At 40.6% G+C, this 23,479-nt stretch overlaps 4 protein-coding genes across 10 annotated transcripts; 2 read left to right on the plus strand and 2 right to left on the minus strand.

Annotated features, from left to right (window-relative positions):
* Positions 1-168: 168 nt before the first annotated feature.
* Positions 169-2,164, minus strand: npy (neuropeptide Y). The gene is made up of 4 exons (XM_006787635.3): positions 2,055-2,164; positions 1,591-1,778; positions 599-688; positions 169-509 (listed from the first exon to the last, which is right to left on the minus strand). Exons 2-4 carry the CDS (start codon positions 1,776-1,778, stop codon positions 488-490), a joined length of 300 nt encoding a protein of 99 aa, XP_006787698.1. The 5' UTR covers positions 2,055-2,164; the 3' UTR covers positions 169-487.
* A 10,160-nt stretch (positions 2,165-12,324) lies between these two features.
* Positions 12,325-13,880, plus strand: LOC148096765 (uncharacterized). The gene is made up of 4 exons (XM_087834833.1): positions 12,325-12,615; positions 12,648-12,772; positions 12,908-13,148; positions 13,863-13,880. The coding sequence occupies exons 1-4, from the start codon at positions 12,325-12,327 to the stop codon at positions 13,878-13,880; spliced, it is 675 nt and encodes a 224-aa protein (XP_087690959.1).
* fam221a (family with sequence similarity 221 member A) lies at positions 13,567-18,489 on the minus strand. Of its 3 annotated transcripts, none has more exons than XR_015717151.1 (7): positions 17,897-18,489; positions 17,532-17,705; positions 17,264-17,454; positions 17,085-17,158; positions 16,827-16,959; positions 13,771-16,284; positions 13,567-13,672 (listed from the first exon to the last, which is right to left on the minus strand). XR_015717151.1 is itself a non-coding variant. In XM_087835497.1 (7 exons), exons 1-6 carry the CDS (start codon positions 18,046-18,048, stop codon positions 16,181-16,183), a joined length of 828 nt encoding a protein of 275 aa, XP_087691623.1. In that variant the 5' UTR covers positions 18,049-18,489; the 3' UTR covers positions 13,567-13,885; positions 16,161-16,180. The 3 variants fall into 3 exon arrangements, 2 of the variants coding, with proteins under 2 accessions (XP_087691623.1, XP_006787696.2); XM_087835497.1 differs by having other exon boundaries at positions 13,567-13,885; positions 16,161-16,284; XM_006787633.3 differs by having other exon boundaries at positions 13,567-16,284.
* On the plus strand, positions 18,240-23,359 carry ccdc126 (coiled-coil domain containing 126). 5 transcript variants are annotated; one of them, XM_006787631.3, is made up of 4 exons: positions 18,240-18,684; positions 20,055-20,285; positions 20,416-21,005; positions 21,190-23,359. In XM_006787631.3, exons 3-4 carry the CDS (start codon positions 20,768-20,770, stop codon positions 21,432-21,434), a joined length of 483 nt encoding a protein of 160 aa, XP_006787694.1. In that variant the 5' UTR covers positions 18,240-18,684; positions 20,055-20,285; positions 20,416-20,767; the 3' UTR covers positions 21,435-23,359. The 5 variants fall into 5 exon arrangements, with proteins under 5 accessions (XP_006787694.1, XP_087691624.1, XP_035762398.1 ...); XM_087835498.1 differs by having other exon boundaries at positions 20,055-20,133; XM_035906505.2 differs by having other exon boundaries at positions 18,240-18,663; positions 20,055-21,005.
* Positions 23,360-23,479: the final 120 nt, after the last annotated feature.

The following is a 23,479-nucleotide window of genomic DNA, read 5'->3' on the forward strand; positions in this document are numbered from 1 at the left end:
ACAGCAAGTCCGAACCCGATCTCTTCATGGGTGACAAACAGTTTCTGATGATCAGCTTTGAAAACAAGACCTCCCTTAAAGCCCTCATTAAAGTCCTCTGATTACTTTTTGCAAATAATATACAACACTGTCATCGTGTCACCCGTCAAACAGATACCAGGGAATGCCTTTGTTCAAACAGTGAATCTTTAATAGCACAAATATACAATACAATCAGCAGACCCCCCTCCTCCGCTTTACGATCGTGTTGCACAGATGACGACTCAGAATAAAGTATTTACAGTTTTATGGCACAGACTTCAAGCAGTGTTGGGTGTGGCTGATGCGTAAGGAAGAGGGGTTGGATATATACGTTGCGGCTCATGGAGGCGAAAGGAGGGCAGAGGCGTGGTGTTCGTTTGGTGTAGGACGTAAGTGACGGACGTGTAGAGGTCAGAATGTCAGCGCTGGCGGGACAGCAGTGAGCGAGACGAGAGGGATGGCAGCATCACCACAGTGATGGGTCATATCTGGAGACACGGAGAAAGAGAGAGACAGAGAGGTGTAAAGATCGAGATACAAATACAACGACAGAAAAGTTGCGCCTTTAAACGCATACCTTGACTGTGGAAGCGTGTCTGTGCTTTCCTTCAGCAGCAGCTCTGAGACCAGTGTGTCCAGAATCTCAGGACTGGATCTCTTCCCATACCTGGAGCACAGAGAGATGGATAGAAGGAATTAAAAAGGTCGAGCTTAAAAATAAATAACAATAAATATAAATTTCTTTGTCCAATTACGAGAGCGAACAACTCTAAGTCATATCTCGCTGTGTCCTTGAGTCATATGTCCAGTCATGAGCTGAGGGAAATCTGTGCAGAATCAGACCCAGCAGGCTCAGATAGGAGTTCCATCGCAGGTGGTCACATTTGCCTCAAAAGATAAGCCGTGACGGCGCATTTGTCCCTCTGGGTGGCTAAACGCCCGCAGAGGTATCCAGCCCACTGACAGCTGAAAGCCAAGAACAGCGGGTGACTTGCCACTGCACGGTGACAGTCTGGACTTTCTTTTTCTTTATTTCTTCCTTTCTTTCTTTAAAAAAAATCAGTGGTAAATGGGCAGCAGGCGATCTCTGCTCTGTCACAAGAGAGAACGAATAATCTACAAGACCTGCAAGGTTCAGATAACTCCAACAAATAAAATTCCACCGGACTGCCAGCTTATAGCCTCCTGGCTTTAAATGACATGACAAGCACTGTCAGAAAAAGAGAGTTCTTTACTGATCAGTTTCACCAGTTGGAAGATACCAGAGAAATAGAAGGAAAAAAAGACGTGTTATTGCCTTTACCCGTGTAATTTAGCCCAGGGTATAACAACGTTTTGAGATAAAATAAAATAGTCCCACTAAAATAGATTTATTAAGGAAATAAAAAAAATAAAAGACCAATGCACCTGATAGCATCAATCAGTGCACAGAAATGTCATAAATATTAACAACGGAATACAATAGAACAGTGGAGGCAGCATTTGAGGAGGAAAAAAATAATGAGTATAAAATAAGTACTCTGTTATGTTATATTCTATTCTATTGGAAGGTTTAATTAGTCCGCCCACCTCTGTCTTGTAATGAGGTTGATGTAATGTCTCAGGGCTGAGTAGTACTTGGCCAGCTCCTCCGCGGGGGCGTCCTCCCCGGGGTTCTCTGGTTTCACCGGGTATGCCTCCGTCAAGGCGCCCAAGCAGACCAGCGCCCACAGCAGGAACCCCAGAGTCCCCAGCCAGCTTACCAAGTTATGATGCATCTGGCAGAGTGAAGTACAGAACAGTTAATTAACATCAGTGGACACCTGTTATGCTGTGCTGTAAATTTCCTGGATTTCTCATTTATTCTGGATAAATTTCTTTCTGAAAACAAACAAAGCAAAAAACACGCAATTTTTTTTTTTTTTTTTTTACTGCAAACAATGTTAGTATTCCAGAAATCAGGACTTTCATGGCATACCCAGTATTAGAAGTGCTACGGAGAGACTTTAAAAAGCTGAAATAATATCATGTCAACCTAATATTTACATACTTACTTTCCCCAAGGGTTAGAGCGAGATCTGCGCGCTGTCCTGTGGCGTCTCTTTTTCTCTTCTGAGCGCTTGGTGCGCGTGGCGGTTTATATGTGTGCGCCAGACGCGCTGCAGAAAAGCGCGTCAGAGCAGCGCTATCTTTGCCTTTCTTCGCGTGAACGTCACCGCTGATGCTGTCATTAGCGCGAGTGTTTTTTTTTATATTGAGTATTTAAAGCTCTTCCCATTAGTTTAATAGATGCAAAATAACAATGGAAAGTAGAAACAGAGTGCGTTAATAAACCTGGTTTCAAATGAGAACAAGCAGTTTTAGGAATGGTTTTTCCGGACTTTAGCCAACCCTGCTGATACGCTGGTATTTTAGAATCCAAACCAATTAAGACAAGTCATGTCTATGAAGGAGCATAACATAATTATTGGTACAGGATAATTAAATTCTAAAAGGTCCACAGCAAGTGCACAGTTACGCATCTAATGGACAATTTTCCTATTGGAAATATGCTTGGATTATCTTGACTTGTTATTAATGTAACAATATTTTTATTGCACACGCACGCACGCACGCACACACACACACACACACACACACACACGCACACACAGCTGCATTTAAACACACACTGTCACACAGACAGGCTGATACACACGTCAGCTCCTCTGTGGAGGAAGAAGGTAAACAATTTCACAATCAAGTAGTGATTCTTCTACATAATGAGATCAATAATCCCATTTGAAGTCACAAAAGAGTGGCAGTAATGCAACACTGTGGGCGAACTTCAAATGATTCCTCTATAGAAGGCCTCCTCACGAAAGAAACTCCTGTGACGGCGCCCTCGGCTGATCTGGAATAAAAAGACCTCAAACCGACTCACATGTGCATGAGCGCCATTTGACTGAATCAGTCCACTAATTTCATTTTGCCGTTATTCCCTCAGATGAAATGAGACTGTGACTCTCAACGTGAACAAAAGCCCTAAATGTGAATGTCACGACACGTCAGCCAAAGAAGAGCCCAATCTCCAAGGAACCCACTTAATAAGAAAACCCAAATAGCACTTCAAATGAATCTGTATCACCGAGTGCTTCATTTACCTCCCATTCATAATCCTTTTGTATACCAGCCCGCAGCCGTATAATCTGTCAAAATCAGTATTCTTCAGCAGTGCTGCTTTTTTAAGTTGCGCAGAGGATGCGTTAAGAGGTTTTTGTGTAACACAGGATGCTAAGAGGGGAGATGAGGGATGGGGCACAAGTGAGAGAGTGTGGAGCACAGAGTCATGACCAAATCGTCATGATCGCAGGCAGGAATGAGAACTTTCAGTCCTCCTCAGGGGATGCGTGCGCGCAAAGAGAGCACTTCATCAGGTATAACAGCGTTTTCAAGGAAACAGCTTGCACGTATACGTAGGTGTCTGACTTGTGTGAGTGGAGCAGATGTCTAAAGCACTCCGACAAAGTTGAGAGGTCAAATAGTGTCTGCTTGATTAAAAAGGCGGGGGGTGGGCTTTTAAGTTTTTGACCCGATAATGGCACTAGATAAAACGTTAAAGGAACTAAAACATCTCACCGCTAATGGTGGCACTAAAGGAAAAAGCCAGGGCATCACCTTGATAGAGATTAGTCATCTAGGATCTGTGCATGCCTGTGAAAAAGTTTGCTGATCCATCCAGCAGGTGTTTAGAAAGTGTACAGCTCTGAAGAGAAAACACAGGCTTCCTGGCAATGCTTACAGATAAAGTCATGGGATCACTCATCCACTGGGAAACATGACTGTGTGATCATGAATTCACTGGATACAATGTTGTTGAGATCTTTCAGTTTGCACCAAAGTGAATTAGAGCCAATCAGTACATTTCCATACAAAGATGTGGAACATTCAGCATTTGCTCCTGTACTATATTGTACTTTTAGAAGTCTCTAGGGTCATACCATGTGAGGTACTGCTGTTGTACCCTGGACAGGGTGTAGTTATTTGTTTGGCTTTTACAGAGTTTTTACAGAGAGAAATCTTGGTCTTCAGGTGACATTTTTCTATTTTATTTTCTTATTTCTTAATGAGGTACATGGGCTTCCATTAGTTTAGTTTTTTGATTCATTCAGAACAGGATTGGCATTTTGTAAAGCATTTCTTAGTCTTGTTTGGCCGTTAGAAAGGTACATATAGTTACCTTTAGGTCCAATCAGGGGGGAATATTCATGTGGATTGTTCCTCTAGGGACAGAAATTGACTTTTAGTGTGGCTTATATTTTTGAGAGCATTAAACAGCAACTCAAAAATGTTCCTATGCAGGCCTAAAATTTGAACCCAAAGAACTTCCTTTGAGGCAGTGGATGAATCCCAAACTAAATATGCCTGTCAGACAGTGGATTAGGAGACACGCGCAGACAAATCGGTGTCTTTAGGGATACCTTTGAGCTTTTGAAACAGCACGCATCCTTGCCAGCAAGAGTCAAAGAGCCTTTAGACATACAGAAAGAGAAGCTCGGTAGATCAACTCAGGGAAAATATAACAAGTGGCAAATAGCCCACCACTACATGAAGTCCCCCTCTGCTGCTTGATTGAAAGCTGGATGGAAATGCAATGCAGTTTAAGTGAATCAGAGACATTAATTCTGAGAAAACTCTGCAGTGCAATTCGCACTGGAGAGGTTTGATGGGTGTAAACGGGCATTATTGTAAATCACTGTCACTGTCAAAAGTATTTATTAATACACAGGTGAAAATAGTCCCCAACAAATGCACTTAGTCCTGCTTGAATTTTTCTTCTAGATATCCTTTTTTTTTTTTAAAGGCTTATGTCTTTAATTCATTATTTAAAGACTGATGAACATATTTTTTTTAACAGTAAGAACAATATATAACACCACCAGCCTTATCATTTTACATCTAAGGTGAGACAGGGGATCAGAAATAATCAGCTAACAAATATGCAATTAGGAGATATTTTGCCAGTGACATCTTTGCTTATTTGCGGTTTCTTTCTTACTGCACATACAGAGGATTAGTCTGTGCTTGGGGTTATAACAGTCTCATCCAGTGTTCTGTTCATTAAATATTTACATCATGATCTATAATTAAAAAAGCTCTGACAACCAGGTCAGATATTGGAGGAAATCTGGTGAATTTCTGTACATCACCAAAGAGGAAAAGGAAGAGGACGAGGGCACCGTTCTTCAAACTCAGGGGGAGAAAAATGGTTAAGTGACAGGGCTAAGAGAGTTCAGGGGAAATGTGATCATTCATTTATGTTAGCATCAGCACTAATAATATCAGTGCTATTAGAAAGATGGCTACCAATCAGCCTAATACAGTCCCGGTTATGCTGGCTAATTAGACAAATTAAAAAAATACCTGCAATTAAGTTAACAATGATGTATCAATGCAGCACCTTTAAGGTAACCGCTGCAGAAAATAATTTAATGAAGAGCTGGCATTATCAGAAATCGGCTCTGTGGAGACCGACTCCTTCAGAGAGCAAGCTGTTTAAATGCAAATTTGTTTTCTCCTCCTCTCATCAGCCTCCTGGTTTGTACAATAAGTTCTCTCCCGGGATTTGTAGAGATGAAAAGGCTCACAATTTTCGGCTGCTCTGAATGACACTTTTCAAATTTACAGTGTGTACGAGCGCACAAGGAAACAGTGACAAGCAGGCTATGTGCGTCGTCTCTGTCAGGCAGTTGCATGCAAACAGGCCAAATCCCATTGCAGCTTTGTGCTTTCTTTGGCTATAACGGCTTTTTTACATACAACTCTGACATCTAAATTGCTGCTTTTGACTACACTATTGTGCAATGGTGACTTGTGGTAAGCAAGCACTACTATTACTTAGATAGGGCACGGCAGCTCCCGGTTTAGCTGCAAACTGAAGGTGATTTGAGCGCCATTGCAGAGGATTGTGGTTTGTCATCGATTAAATAAACCAAGGCACTGGATTAGCGAGTTTAACAAAGTCTGATTGTTGCTTGTATAGCTCTGCTTCATCATAATAACAATTGACTTACATTAGGTGACATTTAAGTTAACAATGGTTTTACAGAAAGATTTCTGCTGAACAAACTTCATAGAAGCATATCCCCAATGGTTCTTCTTTGTCTTGGCTTTGACATTAACTGACAGTCTTTGTAGGCAATTATGCAACATCTCAAAGAAACCTAAGCTTCTCCTCTAGTTTCAGATCACAGAAAATACAATACTGACAACCCTCATAGAGGAAACATTCATTTCTTCTTCTGTTTATTCATTTCTTCTTCTCCTTATTAAACACCCATTGCTTTAAGAGTCAAACTGCTTTCACTCATTTTAATTTACCTGTCTTAACCTTGTCTGTCAGCGCTCCTTGCTGTCTCCTCTGATCTGTGTGAGTATGCGTCTGTATCTGTATGGGTGTTTGCAAGTGTGTCTCATCTGCTTCTGGGGTGAAAGCAGCACCAGTGTCAAGTCAAGAGAAGCATCATATAAGGTCTTTTGAGAGACAGATGAACAGAAGGTCACGCTAGCAAGCTGTGACAGGTTGGTTCGGCTCAGGTGTGCAGGTGGGAGTCCTGAGCTTTTATATTAGGAAACCTGATGAAACCTGTAACACGTCAAAGGGCCCTAAACTTTAGTTTAATAAATGTTACGACCTGTGTAAGACCACGGCAGTCTGTGTGCGTCACTGTTATGTCTGCTGTCACATTAAATTGAATTTATCTGAGTCATTTTGGCGAGGTTTTAATTTTTTTTGAGTGGCAGAGTGACAAAAAATAACCTTAAACAACAATTAAAATCGATTCTTTTAATTCTTTTCAAACTTGTGTATTTAAACACAAGACACACAATCAAATGAATGACGTCACAATTTCCAAATCATAACTATTTAACATATTAGTATGTCTACTGAATACATTGGCAGTAGTTTTCCATCCATTTATTATACTGTAGCTGTAAATATATGTTAAAATATTTTACCAACTTATTAGATACCATATAGAAGACGCCTGGTAATAGTGTGTAAACAATGCATTAGTAGGCATTTGAAAGCATCAAGAGAATGTGCTGCATTCATGATGTTCACATTCACTGTGAATCAGCCACTGACTATGCCCCGATACTTATTTTGTACATTAAAAGCATCTGCAGATTTAATGTTATTATTAGGGTAGCATAATGCATGGTTAGGCTACTGTGAATACAGATGTTCACACTAAAACAGTGGGAATTTTTTTTTTACAATAAGTGCAATATTATAATTAAAACTGCTTATAAAGATGTTTGAGTTTAAGTGCTGTTTCTTGCATAATTTATTCATACTTAGGATTAATGATACAAAATAGTACTGCACTTTAAGAGGCTTAAAATTGGGCTAAGTCTTGAGACAAGGGAGATATTATTCTCATCTAGGCTAAATGTTTTGACCTCTTATAATGGCAAACGTGTAATGTGCTTTAAAATGAACTGCTGCGGGAAACATGCTTGTTTCCTTTGTTGCTTCTTAAATAGGAAGATTCCACAGCTGTCTATTAAACGTAAATCCATGTAAAGCTAGGCTAGTTATCTTAGCTTAGTCTCTGTTCAAAGGCAGCAAATTCACTAAAGCTCAATAATTAACCCATTATATTTCATTTATTTAATTAAAGAGTGTTTTACTGTACATGCAGAGGTTGAGCTGAGCACAAACACACAAGCACAGGCCCACAGAAAGGGTCACTGCACTTGTTGCTAGCCAGTGTACAGCTAATGTTTAACATAGTTGTTACATTGGCTGTTTAAGATGATTACAAATGGCCAAAAAGGGTGGATTCACACCAATAACAAGGTCAAGAAACATTTTACAAGAGAAAATACAATCACTAGTAATTCATCAGCGTGTCAGATAGGTGTTTTCCAGTCTTCCTAGTTTTTATGCTAAGCTAATTAGCTGATGCAAGGCAACCCTATACTTAACTGAGAGATCTCAGGATAAATGGGACATTTCCCAAAATTGAAATGTATTCTCTGCGTACTATCTTTAAAATTAAGACTAGATTCAATCATCTGACACAGATTTTAGATTTGGGATCGTTAATTGCATGCTAATATATGCTGTCTTTAATGTTTTTATTTTTTTATATTTCTTTGTTGTTTTGTGTTTTCTTATTGTACTATGAAATTTCATGCTGTAATTTTATGTACTGTTGTAAATATGTATTTGGTTTTTGGACTAGGTTGTTGTACATTACCTGATGGTTTATTAAATTTATTATTGTTTTTGTCTGACCTGCCAGGGAGTACAGACGAAAAGTAGGTTTTTGGCTTTTCTGGCATATTTACTTTACACTGTCCCTTTTAAATAAATAAATTCATATATATATATATAGGCATCAGTTAAGTTGTCAAAATCTGCTGCTAGGCTTTTAACATGCAGCAAAAGGAGTAACTACATTACATCAGTCCGTGCAGCCCTTTATTAGTTAACTGTTAGTTTTAGAATTGATTTCAAGATTTTACTGCTGTTTTTTTAAGTGCTACAGGTTCAGACTCCAGCCTATATCTGTGAGATGCTGACATGAACCTGCACTGGTCCCAACTAAAAGTCTTGGAGCATTTGAAGTTCAGGCCCCACAGATGTGGAATATTCTGGAGGAAGATCTCAGGTGGGCAAACTCTGTAATCTCTTTCAAATCTGAACTTTAAAAATGCATATTTGTTGCTTTTATTATTATTAGGCACTTTTATTAAGTGCTATATAAACACAAACAGTGTAAAGTCAATGGATTTTCTTTTTGTGTGTGTATAATTTACCTGACTTTAAGAGAATAAAGGGCTACAGTTTTGTGGAAACTCTCACTCAAGAGAAAGGACAAGAGTGAGTCTACAGCAAACCTTAGGCTCTGTCCTGTCTTGACAGCTATAATTTTAGATATTTTATATTCTGGGCCTCCTGTTACTTTTCATTGTTACTGAAAAACAAATTGTGGAAACCCTACTGTCCTTTATCATTGACTTATAGCTTTCATGGTATCCTAGTATTTATAAGTGCCTCATTGCTAGGTTGAATCAATAACAGCAACACTAGTAACACTAATTTGTCTCTATCCCTGGCTACATTGTGTATTTGTTTAAACTCATATGAACTCCATCAGTGTTCATATATTTATGAATGAGTGTGTGGGTGTGTGTAGCTGCTTGTGTTTAAACACGTGCTAGCCAAACAATCATTAGCTATACAATACCTTTGTCTCTGTTATCACAGTGTCTTACGAAAAAGCAAAATCCATTTTTCTCACCTCACTCGCCATCCCCCTCCCGAGTCTGTCGACACAGGAGGAGATCGAAGCACAGCATCTATGAAGTCAATTTCCCACTGTTTCTACCACAAAAGAGAGGAAACACACACATCTATGCCTTAGATTCATGAAATTCTGATTTTGTTTTTTCCCATTCCTCTTACACATTACTCTGTTTTCTTCAAGTAAGAACAGAAAAAAGCTCTTCAGATTCTTTTGGTAATCAGGAGAGGATTCATGGAAAAAGACTGGCCTGCCACACTGAAAGTCTTGGGTTGAGGATGTTAGAAAATAATTTAGTAATCAGATTATTAATGAATAACTAAAATGGTAAACTAGGGAACTATAGATCTCACTAGATATCCATAAACATAACATCATACTAATAATACTGTATGTTTGTGTAGTAATAGGTCTACATTAAATTGGACTCTCCCATTATAGGACATTCCAACCATTAGATTTGGTGAGAGTAAATTGTCACATGCTAGATAAGGAGGACCATTATGTTGATCATTTACTCATAAATTATATATAATTTAAAATTATATAAATATAATTAATATGTAATTGAACACTGTAAATCTTGTTTGTGCATTGTGGATGTAAAAGTGGAACAAGTGAAAATCATTTTCATGCTCTGTATTGGAAGTGAACTGCACTGTACCTTTTAAATAAATAAACAAACTGAAATTGAAATACTTATGTTATGATTTAGCATTTTCCTCTTCAGTCTTGGGCAGCACAATGGTGTGGTGGTTAGCCTCAAAGCCAGAAGGCCAGTATAGTTACAAAACCATAAACTGTGTGTGAAAGGTAGAAATAGCCCCTGGTCTGTAACATGAAGCCACTTTGAAAATGCTTTAAACCTGCATTTTTACTAATGGCCGGCAGGGGGCAACTCTTCTGTTACATAAATCCTGGTTATGTGGAAGTCTATGAGAAAATCACCTTACTGCTCATTTGATTTGTGTTCAGTAAGTATCTCGTAATGAGTTTATAGTTCCAATCACTAGTTTAAAAGCTTCCACAACATGATGTGATATTCATTGAGTAAATGTAAAGTAAAACAGGTAATAAAGCAGGTCATTCGTGCCAGCATGCGTATTACTAGTATGATTGCCAAGATGCTAATGTATAGGTGTGCCCTTACATCCTGCAGTTTCTCAGCCAGATCTTGACAGTATTTGTTGCTTTTATTACCTCTGGTCACCTCTGCTTTTTCTGAAAGTCAACACAGGAAGAGACAAGACGCAACCTTGGATATACACATGCATTCATTCAATTTATTGTTTATGTCACAACGCCATGATTTTAGCTAATAAATAGCAGTACACACAAACATATAGGCTGTCTTCCTCCTTTCATCCTCAACTGATTGTGGCAGATGGCTGGCCTTCCTAAGCCTGGTTCTGCCAGAGATTTTTTTCCTGCTAAAAGTGCAGGTCATGCACTTTCTATGCAGCAAGTTAAATAAGAAATATCCATTGCAATAATTTGAAAACATGCCACATTAATTCATTTTCCCAAATATTTTGCACAGTACTGTTTTACACCCTCTGTAAAGTGGTTATAATAGACGCTCTCTGAGTTCTTAGCATCATTTTGGGAATTCTCTTCAAAATTGTATCCCTAGATTCTAACTTAGCATGTAAGTGTTTTTTTTTTTAATGATGTGTCAGAATCTGTTGTGTTTCTCTGTGCCTCTGCATGAATATTTTTTACCCCTCTGTCTGTGGGGAAATTGCAGGAAGAGTTCTTTACCTCCAGTTAATTCAGTCTTTGTTTACGATAACTGTCACACGGGTAATTAAGTGTCTTCTTGCGCAGTAATTGCCAATTTAATCTTCCGTTCTTGTCTCTTGATTTGTTGCGTCGAATCTGTCAGTCAAGCAGGGCGTGGTTTCCATGGGGATGAGTCAAGTGTAGTAGTCATTCCCCTCAACAGGTTTCTGAACTAAATTACCTGTGGCCTCCTTAACGGGGTTGCTATGGAAAGGCAATTACACTAAATAGTAATTGTGCCAGACTAATTCGTCAGGCCTTTACCTCTTAAATTAATAGGTTTTTCACCTCTTGCTCTGCCTCACCCCATCCCACTCTGCAATAAGCAAACAGTGTAAATAGGTTAAGTTTTTCTAAGAATGCTTGATTCTCTTCTAAGTAGCAAAGGAGAAACACAATTAATATTTTGAAGTGTGTAAACAGCTGTGATTGGTTGCATACATGCTTTATTTAGCCTGATACCATGGGCATTGTAGAAGTTTAAGCTTTAAGATTTCAGATTCCTCTTGGTTCCTTTTTAAACACTCGCCTGCTGAGACCCAGGTGCATTCATGTCGTCCTTCGAGCACAGACCAACGTCCTTTCCCCCATGACCACCTGCTCAGCTCACTAACTCGCACAAACACATGCCGAGTTCCCTTAGGTAATGCCAACATTACAGCACAGGTGACTTGAAATTCACTGGGCACCGCCAATGTGGATGCTGATCCAGTTTGACTTGCAATCATCAGAGTAGGAACATCTGTGTGGGAGTAAATCCTCATTTGGAGCCTCATTAATTGTGTTTCTAGGTTGAAGACGTTTGAAAGTAGGCTGTCAGTGAAGAATACATGATCCGCTTCTATCGTCATTCACTGGATGGATTAAATCAACTCTCATCATTCCTGATCTTCCGTGAGGAATGGGATTAATCAATTGGAGACAGTACATCTATCTGCAAATTAAAAACTGCGCTCATCAGTGAGCACGTAGCGCCGTGGTTCTGCTGTTATTTCAGTGATGTGTTGAGTGGGTGGCTTCTTCGCAACAAGAAAACGTCAGTCATAAATGGCTCACATGCGTAAACTGACCAGTTTAATAAATAAATGTTAGAGTGACTATTCATTGCCAAAGAATTTTAGGAATTAAGCTTTAAGGACCACTAGTTCATAGAAAATATATTTCTGGAAGTGGAAAACATTCAATATAACTTCCAATCTTCCCAGAACTGAACATCCCAGGAAATTCACCCCAAGGTCCAACCATGCAAGGTTCAGCCGAGCCCGTCCAGCATCCTGCCACACCTGCTGCAGCGCCACCACCTGGTCCACCACCTGGTCCACCACCTGCGGCTTTCACGCCATCGCCTGCAGCGCCACCACCTGGTCCACCACCTGCGGCTTCCACGCCGTCGCCTGCAGCGCTACCACCAGTAGTTTCCATGCAGTCGCCTGCAGCGCCATTATCTGGTCCTGCCTCGCCTGGTCCTGCCACGACCCAGCCAGAGGTCGACGCCATGCCTCTGCTCGTCTCGCCTGCCACGACCCAGCCAGAGGTCGACGCCACGCCTCTGCTCGTCTCGCCAAGCCACGTCCAGCATGGCTGTTTCCGGAGCGTGTCAAAACAGCCTGTCCATGGAAACCCACCAAACCACCCGAGGGGTCACGTCCACATCCACACTACCGTCGACCACCTGCCAAGCCACCTGAGAAGTCTTGTCTACGCCATCGACCACCAGCCAAGCCACCCGAGGGCCTTCGTGCAGGCCCACGTCTCCGGCCGCCAGTCAAGCCGCCCGACAGGTCTCGTCCACTTTGCCGCCGGCCGCCTGCCAAGCCACCCGACAGGTCTCGTCCACGTCGCCGCCGGCTACGAGCCAAGCCACCCGAGTGTGGCCAGCCATACCTGCTTCGCCACTGCCACCTTCCACGTGGTCGGCCCCCTGAACCATTGAACTATGAACTGCTATGCTGTAGGCCTCCAGGTCGGCCACCTGAACTACTTCGCCATGAACTCCTTTTCTGCCGAGATCATGGTCGCCCTCCTGAAACAGGGTCTCGGACTCTTAAGCCCTTGTGTTTGGACCGAGTGCTTCAGATTCTTTGTTTTTTGTGGTTTTGTTTCAGGTCGTCTGTTGTCCACGCCATGTTTCCTATGCCATGCCATGCTTCCAAGTTTCTTGTCTAGGTTTTTCTTATTGTTTGTTTAGATTTCCCAGTTTAGGTTTGTGTTAATTTTGATTCAGTTTGCCATGCCCTTTGTTTGTACCTTTTTTACCAGCCATATTAAACGGCTCGCTTTTTGTTAACATTTCAAGTTCTGTTCCCTGTTCCTTGGAGTCTGCGTTTTGGGTCCTTTTGTCAACCCCTACAGTCTGCCCTCGCCAGACTGTGACACAATGAGCTTAAATTCTTCAAACAAAGAAGAACCACCCATGAGAAAACTTTCTTTTTCACACGACTATAAATTGGCTCTAGATGTGAATGTGAGCAAGAATGGTCGTAACCTTGTGGCCCTGTGATAGATCAGCGACCTGTCCAGGGTGCATCTTTCCTTTCCTGTTATGACAGCTGGCATAGGTTTTAGGCCCCCAGGACCCTGAATAAGGATAACTGGAAGAAGATAGATGGGTGGAAAAGTTTAGGAAAAAAGATAGCTGGTGAACAGGTTCCAAATCTTAGAAAATGTTATGATAGTGATTGAGTAAAACTCAAAATGATAGCTGAGCAGGTTTTAATTTAGTCTTGTATTTTTCATCTTTGGTTTGCTGTTACAAATGTCTTCAGTCTCTCACTCGTGTAGATGATGAGTGGCTCTTGAGAAAGCTGCCAGGGCTGCTTGATTATGGAAAAAACAAAACAAAACTTAATAGCACTTATTTTGCCACTGCTGAGATCACAGTTGTTTAATACAATTACACACAGACTTTAGGAAAATTATAGTCTTATATACTTTAAAAAGGTTGACCTTTGGATTAATTTGAGTTTAAATAACTTTAATAATAATTCAACTGAAGATGACTAAATAAATAATTTTGAAATCAAATACACTTTTCCACATCATGGTGGGGAGTGAGTCTGCGGCAAAATTAAAGCAATGGGATCTACAAATGAGAGGAAACATGAGAGAATTAATGCAAGACAGAATGTGGCCCAATGATTGTCTTATCTTGATTATCTTGTTTTAACAATCATAAGAAGCTTAAACTGTAACTGAAATTAAAATTTGCAGCCCACAATCCGCTTGTTCTGCACAGCCATGTTTTAAAAAGACGCACACTGGCGCAGGGTGAACTACACACAGATACACACACACACGTTTCCTTTTTTCAGGACAGTAACTTCATGAACACTTGCACATGATGCATTTTAGTGACATCTGTCAATGCAACAAAACCCTGGGTCACAACCTTCCTGAATGAGCAGTGCATTCAGGGTGATCGTGGCTCAAGAGTTTGTCTTGTAATCGGAAGGTTGCCGTCATTGTGTCCTTGGGCAAGGCACTTCACCTACCGTCTACTGGTGATGGCTTCTGTCAGTCTGCCCCAGGGCAGCTGTGGCTACAACTGTAGCTTGCCTTCACCAGTGAGTGAATGAATAGTGGAATTGTAAAGCGCCTTGAGGGTCTTGAAAAGCGCTATATAAATGCAATCCATTATTATATATTATATCTTAATTTTTACCATCATAGTAACACTTGTGAGTTTCAGCAGAGACGCCAAATAAAGAGGACCTTGGTTTATGCATCATGGCAGCACAAACAGCATTATAAAACAGACAACATCTACTTGATAGCATTGTTTCGTCTTCTTAAAAGTTCACAAAAACAGTGTGTCAAAATCTGGATCATCGCAATAATGCTGCCAGTGGTTCCCCCACTCAGCTCTTTGACTGAACCGATATACTGTATTGTCAGTAATTGTTCAGTTGCATGGTGGTATTTAGTCACAGCTTTTGCTGACAGCTGATTATATCACTTTGTCACGACACTGACAAAGACATACTTTTCAGTGAAAGCTGAAATGATTTCACTTTGAACCAAGCTGCTTGTTCTTCAACTCTGAAAAAGGCGTACAGTTGCAGTCCAATGACATTTTTTTTTAACCTTAGTCTTGCTTCTGCACACATGGTAGATTTTAAATCAAACAATCAACATGTGATTGAAGTGCAGATTTTCGAAGTTTCCGATTTTTAATTCAGGGGGTTTAACAAAAGTAGCGCATCAACTGATTGTGAATTACAGCCATAGTATATGCAGAGAAATGGGGGTGTGACTGTATGCAGAGTGCAGGCTGCAAACATAGCCTGTGGATTCATTAATCTAAATATAGCAGTAAGCGGTTTACACATTCACCTAATAAGCGGGAAATCTCTGGTTCGATCCCAAGGGGAGACACAAATCCCTTTGGGGTTACATCAGGAAGGCCAACCTACGGTAAAAAATCTGCCAAATCAAACATGCGAGCTACCCCTGTGGCGACCTCTTGTGAATAAGACTGCAGCTTAAAGTAGCTTTCTACAGGACTATACTGTGTGCACAGATGCAGCTAAATACTGCAAAACTGGAACACCATGTCAAAGTGCAAATGGATAATGACCCAAAGAATACTGCAAGAGCAACCGAAGAGTTTCACAATGCACAGAAATGGGATATTCTTCAATGACTAAGCCAGTCATCCAATCTGAGCCCAACAGAGTGTGTTTTATCATTTCTGAAGACCAAACTCAAAGCACATACACCCGAAAGCAGCAACAGAAGGTCGCTGAGCATCTCATGCAGGAAAAAGAGCATTTGATGATCTCCATGGGTTCTAGACTTCAGGCAGTCACTGACTGCACAGGATTTTCACAGAAGTATTAAAAAGAACCTATTTCAAATTATGCTGGTTTATCCAATTACGCCTCTGTAAATGGGGGATAGTGTATAAAAATGGCTGTAATTCTTACAATGCTTACTCGCTGCCTGCAATCCACATACAATCGCCACACCCCCATTTAGTTATACGGCTGTAATTCTTAATCAGTCAATGCAGGACTTTTGTTAAACCCTTGAATTAAAGCTTTCATATTTTCATATTCATATTCATTATCCTATGGATACACACAAACCGATGTTGTATTTTATTGTTTGTTGGTCCCTCTCTTACAGAGAGCAAACCTTGATGCTTTAGCTGATGTTTGGTTGGTCTTTAATGCCGAGCAGCTCTGCTGAGGGATTTCTTGGTCTAAAAAAAAAATACAGCAGAGATTATGGAAATCATGTATGGAAGGAGGTGTCATTGCAAAATATATGCAAAATTATGGAGTAATCAGTCCACTGCATAAAGTTTGAATCTTTTTACACACTGTACTATAATCAAAAGAAAGACATATATTTTTGTGTCCACACAGCTGTACTCCAAATCGAGATGATAACCACACACAGTCTTTGCTCTACACTTTTCACTTTTCATGAACAAATCGCAGCACTGCAGGTTTCTTCATTTCAACACTGACACTCCACTGCACTTTGCTGCCCTCCTATGTGCTTTAATGGAACTAACAGTACATACAGTTGAATGCATCCAAAAACACCCTAGCAAAGGCTGGATCACCAAATCCCTCACTCTATAATTCAAAGAGCCTGAGATTTAAAAAAAAAAAGGGGCTTTAATGGTCTTAGTGCTTATAGGGTGTTGGTGTTAAACCATACATGTGTAAAAACGGATCTCTACTTTTGCTTCCCTTGGAAGAAAGACAAAAAGGTTATATGCAGTTATAGTCTCACCTGAGCCACTGATTTCCAAAGCTAGGTAACCATCAATCAAGGAGCTGAACCCTGTCAGCCCACCCATGGCAGCATAAGGGACATCCCTGCCCACAGGCTGACCCCGTGCCTCCCTCTCCAGTTTTGTCTCAACCTACCAAGAAGATAGAGCAAACACAATAAAGTTTTATTTGAAATTATGCAGAGTAATAGAAATCTAGATCTAGCATCTGCTTCTTTAACAAGAAGAAAACATGTTTGATGTTTGAGTTGTCTTACCAGAGTCTGGTGTTCAGAGCTGGGCTGGCCACACCCACAGGTGTAGGGACTCTGGAATCCAGAACAGGAACTGCCTGATAAATAAGTCAGCAGAACAAGAGTCCACATAGGTGCTGGAGATCACACTGAGTGGAGTAAACCTCTAATACAGTTTTAAAATGTAGTGATTTCAGACTCACAAGACTTGCACGAGTGGCCTGCTCCTTCACTGTGATGTTGAGGTAAATGTTTACACCTGCAGCGCACGGGGTTTGGTCCAAGCCGAGGAACGTACTCGTAGGCAGGGCAGCAGCATCCCTTGACTCTGCATGGTAAGGCCAGGGGTCGCTCAGAGGGAACCACTTCCCAGTCTGTTTTATGTTGCTTGTACCTGGATTACATTTCATTACTGAGCATGTGAAAGACAGAAATATGTCTGAGTGTGTGAGTTATAAAGGAATGTGTTACCTATGTGCACAGAAGCACTGTGTTTCTGGGCCAATCAGCTTACAGTCAATACCCCCAGGCACTCCATAGCTCACATATAACCGGTTTTTAAGTCGCTGAGAAAACATCTTCTTCCTGTATTCCTCATATTGCTCTGGAGTGAAGAGCTTTTCTCCATCATCATCACCCACAATCCTTCAGAAGACGAACCACCAATAGGAATAATATTGCATACAGTTAAATCTATTTATATTCCTTGTTTTCCTATAATACGAGCTTATCTAATTGTAATAACATGGTCGCTATGTTAACTTTGGCAAAAGCTGTCACGTGACGGTGACTGGAAAAACCAAAACAATTAGTCAAAAGACACTCGCCAAACAAACCTTCTGTATTCCCAGTAGTCATCAACTGCTTTTAAAGCGGATTGATCGAAATCTATTTTCTCCATGTTGTTAGAGGGTTTAACTTGTAGCTGTAGCTCGCTCCTTGCACAGTAGCTACTCTTTGTGTTTACAACCAGTTTTAAAATTGCCATGGAGATGGTTTTAGACTTCCCTCTAACGGGCGCAGGGTGAACTACACACACGCGTACACAAAGCAATGACGGATTTGTGGCTTGCTATCGTCGTGAACGTTACAATATGCCGTATGATTTTTTTTTTTACGGAATAAACGTATTGTTACTTAAAGGTTTCCCCTTAAATAATACTCGTAGATAAACGAAAATAAATAAATAAAAGTATTTGGTTAGAGGCGATACACCGCGATAAGTAGGGTATGAATACATTTCCCATAATTCAATAGCACTGACGCATGCACGAGACGTCCAGTGGAACCATGACATTCAGCGCAGTTGCATGCTTGGAATTTAGCTGCCGACTTTTGCATACAGAGACCTCGTCGGTTTTTCGAGGCTGTGTCGGAAGGCGGCGGAATGACTTTGAGCCGGAAAAGACATCTTCACTCGAAGTTCGGTAGCTAACTTTTCGTTAACGGAAACAAAGGGAGGGTGCCGTTCACAACACAGCAACAACAGCCCTGGGTTGCCAAACAACAAGCATCATTCAGTGTCAGCCACCGGTAGCCGCTGGAGCTCACAGTCGCCTCGTCACTGCCTATCTGCAGCCTGCAAATTTCCGCTTCAGTTCAAGTTAGTTCCCCAGATAACACGGTGGGTTGAAATATGTGTTTTTTGAAAGGTTTTGGGACACGAAAAATGTTTACCTTCCCTTTTCGCTGTTGACTGTATGGTTTCAGTGCTGGCGAGCAGAAATGTCGAGCTAACGTGAAATATCGATAGAGTTGGAAACCGCTTCAGTGACTGTTAAGTAGTTAAAAACAAATGTCCCGAAATGCCTATCAGAAACGAAGTACACGTGTGGTTTGGATTCGTTTTCAGTGCTGGGTTGGATAATCTACTTTAAACATGTTTATTTTATCTTCTGCTAGGTGATAAACAGTTTCAGTAAGTTCTGTATTTTGTTTTTTTGTAAAGCCCAAGCACTGTTGACAGTTCGGTATTGCGCACCTGTCGCCTAATTGAACCATTCGCTGACCCTGCCAGTTGTTTGCCTGTGCAGATGACATGTGACAGCTGTTGTGGTCAATATTTAACTTCTGGGATAGATGTGAATGGCTGGTAAGGAGTCCGATAAGCCATGCGCCCGATTAGGCACGCTGTGTTAAACAGTCCTCTAACCAGGTGGAAGATTATTTGTCTGAAACGTTTGTGTTTCCATGAAATTATGGTCAGGTCATGACAAGAGTCTCACTTCCTGACTTACTTATACCGTTACTTTAAGAATTTCTTCCTAGTTGAGTTTGTATTTGCTGATGACTGGTTTTGCCCAGGTCACAGAAAGGACATGTTTGCGTGTATGAGAAGCGTCACTTAACAGATTGTGTTACCCATCTTTTCATAATTTATCTGCTCAATTACCATCTCCTCTCCAGCCTCAAAAAGAAGTGACACTCCCTCACTCAAGAGAGTTTTCAGAAAATGAACCTGGTGACAAAGTTGTGAAAGCTGAGAAATTCTTGTTTAATGTGCTTTGACAGTGCACAGTGCGCTTGCAGATTATTTGTCACTATTGTGCCCATCGTGGGATTGGGGTATGAATGCCCTCTGTCTGTTTCTCTCTCCCCTATTTGGAGCTGCAAAGTAGGTACCGTGAAATCTAAACTAGTAATCAGGTTTCTGGGCTAAGAGGGCTGAAAGAGATTTGTAGCTTAGTGTTTGTAACCAAAAGCAGTAAAAGGGGGAAAATGTCACTAGTAACAACCAAGTATTTCAGGAAGCCTTGCTATTAATGATAAGATAGATGTGATAATTCACATGAGGTTGTGCTTTCATTAACTCATCCAGAAATACTCATTCTGCGTTTAAAAACATTGTGAGCCCTTACAAATTAGTTTAGAGGATGAACAAAAATGAGACTGCAATGGGTTTAAGTTTTTTTTTTTTTCTTTTAGTCATAACATTGCAGCACTGCAAAAAAAAAAAATCCATCTCATCCATTTTCTTCTGCTCATCCTTATTAGGGTCGTGGGGAGCTGGAGGCTATTCCAGCTACCATAGGGCATGAGATGGTGTACACCCTGGGGAGGTCGCCAGTCTGAAGCAAGGCTAACACAGACAGAGAGAGAGAGAGAGAGAGAGAATCAGTCACACTCACATTAACACCTATGTATAATTTAGAATCACGAGTTAACCTTATCTCATTAACTGCATGTCTTTGGATTGTGGGAGGGAGCTTTGCTGCAGTGTTTAAAGTAATTGTTTTGTCAGATTTTACATTGCATCCCTAATGTAAGCATGTTTTTCCCTCTATGTTAATGTTATTATTTCTGTCTGTTGTCTTCTTTTTCTTGTTCTTTTTTGTTTGTTTGGTTTTTTTTAAAGCATTTTCAGCCATGTCTGCTGATCCCCTGCCTAAAAACCCAGTCTGCATTGGTGATTTGGTCTCACACATCTTGCAACCCAAGCACCTTTCCAAACACCCCTGAGTGCCGATGTCTGTGGCTACACTTCTTGGCTTCTGCTGTTACTCCAGACTTCTTTATATCCCCTCACGATGAGCAGGATGTGCAGCAGACTTTGACAGCTTTGACCTCTGTGTGAATAAGGACAGCAGGATTTGTTTCCTGCAGGAACTGCTACGTTGTCAAGCTGATTGTTTAAAAATTCAAAGAACTCAAGGCCTTCAGCCTCAGACCGGGCATTCATAGCCACCTTTCCCCTTCACCACAGTACCATGCTGGCTGCACTACTGCGTAGGAACATGTCTCAGAAGCTTAGTATGCTACTCTTGGCATTCGGCCTGGCATGGGGACTTATGCTGCTGAGGTACACTGTGCAGCAGCCTCGCCATCAGAGCAGTGCAGAGTTACGTGAGAAGATACTGGAGCTAAGCCGGCGATATGTCAAAGTGCTGACAGAAGAGAACCAGAATGCACCAGGTGGGCCACAAGGAACCTCCATGGCAGGATATGGTAAGAATTTTAGAAAAATTCAGAAGTGGTGCAATATTACCATGCTTTTTAAATGGAAAGTATGGCGATATTGCACCATATTTTACTAACACCTACATGACAATTGTGTCTCATAGTTGCAAGAAGCCTCAAGGACTGATTTTTTTTCCCCTTCTGTCTTTTTCTCTGTTCTGTACTCAAACAGCTGACCTGAAGAGGACTATAGCTGTGTTACTGGATGACATTCTGACACGGCTTGTAAAACTGGAGGGGAAAATTGAACTGGTGGTCAATTCCTCCTCTACAAACAGCTCCCACACAGCAGGGGGCCTGCTTGCATCTGCTCCTGTAGCCCTGCAGAAACCTGTGAAGCAGCAGGAGAAACCTGGAAGTCACCCAGGGACATCTCGCCTTCATCCACACATACCTAATAGGGCCCGACCACATTAAGAAGGCCAAATATTATATCTTTTTTTTTTTTTTTGTTAAATAAGCACACCAAGTTTTACATCTTTTATTGCTAATGAAGCAACATCAGATAAATAAAGAGCTGCAGGGATTCTTATGGATGCCCAGAAGCTTAAGTTATGGGATGTGTCTCAGAAATATTCATCCAACTCAGAAGAAAGAGGACCTCTTTAGTCTCTCAATGCTGATATTTATTTCATTTTTTTGTACCAATACTTCCAGCACATCTTTTTCTTGTTTTGTATTTCCATTGCTGAAACTATTATGCCTATTTTTTCAAATGTAAAGTGACTGTTTAAGTATATGCCAAAAGCAGATGCTTGAAACTGTTCCTGAATTCTAAATGCTTAATCATAAAACCAGCTTAAACTGCTCCCATTGCCAACAAGTTACAGTACTACTTCAACATATCAAAATGCTGTACATGTATGATAGCTTAGAATACAGTTTTAGTTTTTTGCTGCCACGATTGCTAAGAACTAAAGAACTTGAAGATTCTTCCTTTAGCTTACAGCTAATGAGGTTTTAAGGCTAAATTAACTAGGTAGTTTTCTTGTAACAAAAAATCCAAAGAATATTATTTGCACTCCATGTGAAGGCAATATAAATGTGTATGTGCTGTTGCTGTGAGACGTATGGAGAATATCATGGGATGATGCCTATTTGCCGCTGTAAATGCGTGCGAGTGTGTGTGCTTGCTCTGTCTCACTTCAAATCCAGTAGCTCAAAGAGACTGAATGTATATGCAGTGAGTTTTTAGCCCACTAATGCCGTTAGGATAACTGACTCACTGTTTACACATATTCATGGTGCACTGTGATTATAGAAATCTTTTAAAATTAAATCATCTGCATTGGACCTGTGCTCTTAGCATAGTTAACACTGGTTTGTCCACCAAGAAAGAAAAACTTTTAACTTGTTGGTCGTTATACTGGATTTGCAACATTTTTATCAACATTTCTTCCTTTTTTTGGCGGGAGGGGGATTATACAAAACACAGCATGAGTGGCAGAATAAAAGTGAGGAAAAATAAGGCAGTTAAAGCAGCTTTGTTTCAGCTTAACAGTATGTGGCGATCACAGGACTAAATAATCGAGTAGTGGCGCGACCTTAATTTGCTACATGATGCAATGAAGTAAAAATGATAAGGTGGTGACCTGATGGGAGATGGCTTTACTCATACAACCCTATTTTAAAAAAAAAAAAAAAAAAATCTAAGCAGTAGCAGCATGCTTCCCAGAAAGCCTAGTCCAACACTAAAAGAAAAATGCAGTTTAGTCCAGTACTAGGTATAATGCATGTCTGGGAATCTTTATTTAAATACAACAAAAAGAGCACTACTATTTGTTTATGTTTTTATTGAGAAGTAGAATAAAAACTTCACCATCTTCCAATGTGTATGAAGAAGGCAAGAAGACAACTCCAGGAGCATAATGTAGAAAACAACTTTGTTGCTAACCCGTGGACTTTATTTTATGACCTCAAGCTAAAGTGTCACACTGCAGGAATAAAGTTGCTTAATATTTAACTGCAGCTGGACGTTTGTCTTTTTTGTAACTTGTATTTAGTGGAGCTTTTTTTTCTTTTTTTGGAAATGGGGTTGTAAAGTGTGATTTAGACTCTGGCATAACTGACTTTGCAACCGGGAACTCCTAATCCCTACACCGCAACCTTTGACGCCATTCAAGTCAAAAAAGATCACCAGTAAGTTTGTGTCCTGTCCTCTGACATAAAGAGAAGAACAGCACTGAAATACAAAGGAGATCCTTCTTGAACATTTAAATGTTTTTTTTTAAAATCATGTTTCTTCACGTGACTGTAGCCTCTACTCTGCCTCCAACGATCTTAACTCTCACTCTGTACAATGAGAAATCTTGCTCTCCTTGACAATAAATTACTTTATCCTGTGTGGCAGCGTTGCTTTGTACTAAAATATCTCAATGTTTCTCCGCGACACTAATGGTCCGTGAAAGAACATTACAACTTCTCCGTGTGTTCGCCATGTTTTTTTTTTTAATGTCGAAGGG

This window comes from Neolamprologus brichardi, chromosome 22 (assembly GCF_056152115.1).
Source record: "Neolamprologus brichardi isolate AB-2024 chromosome 22, ASM5615211v1, whole genome shotgun sequence".
Classification (NCBI taxonomy): Eukaryota; Metazoa; Chordata; class Actinopteri; order Cichliformes; family Cichlidae; genus Neolamprologus; species Neolamprologus brichardi.

Excerpts from the sequence above, each read along its gene's own strand:
- npy (XM_006787635.3), bottom strand. The coding sequence starts at position 1,778 with ATGCATCATAACTTGGTAAGCTGGCTGGGGACTCTGGGGTTCCTGCTG. Across the intron at positions 689-1,590 it reads AACCTCATTACAAGACAGAG|GTATGGGAAGAGATCCAGTC; the intron begins GTGGGCGGACTA and ends TCTGTGCTCCAG. Across the intron at positions 510-598 it reads GACACGCTTCCACAGTCAAG|ATATGACCCATCACTGTGGT; the intron begins GTATGCGTTTAA and ends CCGTGTCTCCAG.
- LOC148096765 (XM_087834833.1), top strand. The coding sequence starts at position 12,325 with ATGCAAGGTTCAGCCGAGCCCGTCCAGCATCCTGCCACACCTGCTGCA. Across the intron at positions 12,616-12,647 it reads CTGCCACGACCCAGCCAGAG|CCACGTCCAGCATGGCTGTT; the intron begins GTCGACGCCACG and ends CGTCTCGCCAAG. Across the intron at positions 12,773-12,907 it reads CCTGCCAAGCCACCTGAGAA|GTCTCGTCCACGTCGCCGCC; the intron begins GTCTTGTCTACG and ends GCCACCCGACAG.
- fam221a (XM_087835497.1), bottom strand. The coding sequence starts at position 18,048 with ATGGCAATTTTAAAACTGGTTGTAAACACAAAGAGTAGCTACTGTGCA. Across the intron at positions 17,706-17,896 it reads GACTACTGGGAATACAGAAG|GATTGTGGGTGATGATGATG; the intron begins GTTTGTTTGGCG and ends CGTCTTCTGAAG. Across the intron at positions 16,960-17,084 it reads GCTCTGAACACCAGACTCTG|GTTGAGACAAAACTGGAGAG; the intron begins GTAAGACAACTC and ends TCTTCTTGGTAG.
- ccdc126 (XM_006787631.3), top strand. The coding sequence starts at position 20,768 with ATGCTGGCTGCACTACTGCGTAGGAACATGTCTCAGAAGCTTAGTATG. Across the intron at positions 21,006-21,189 it reads AACCTCCATGGCAGGATATG|CTGACCTGAAGAGGACTATA; the intron begins GTAAGAATTTTA and ends GTACTCAAACAG.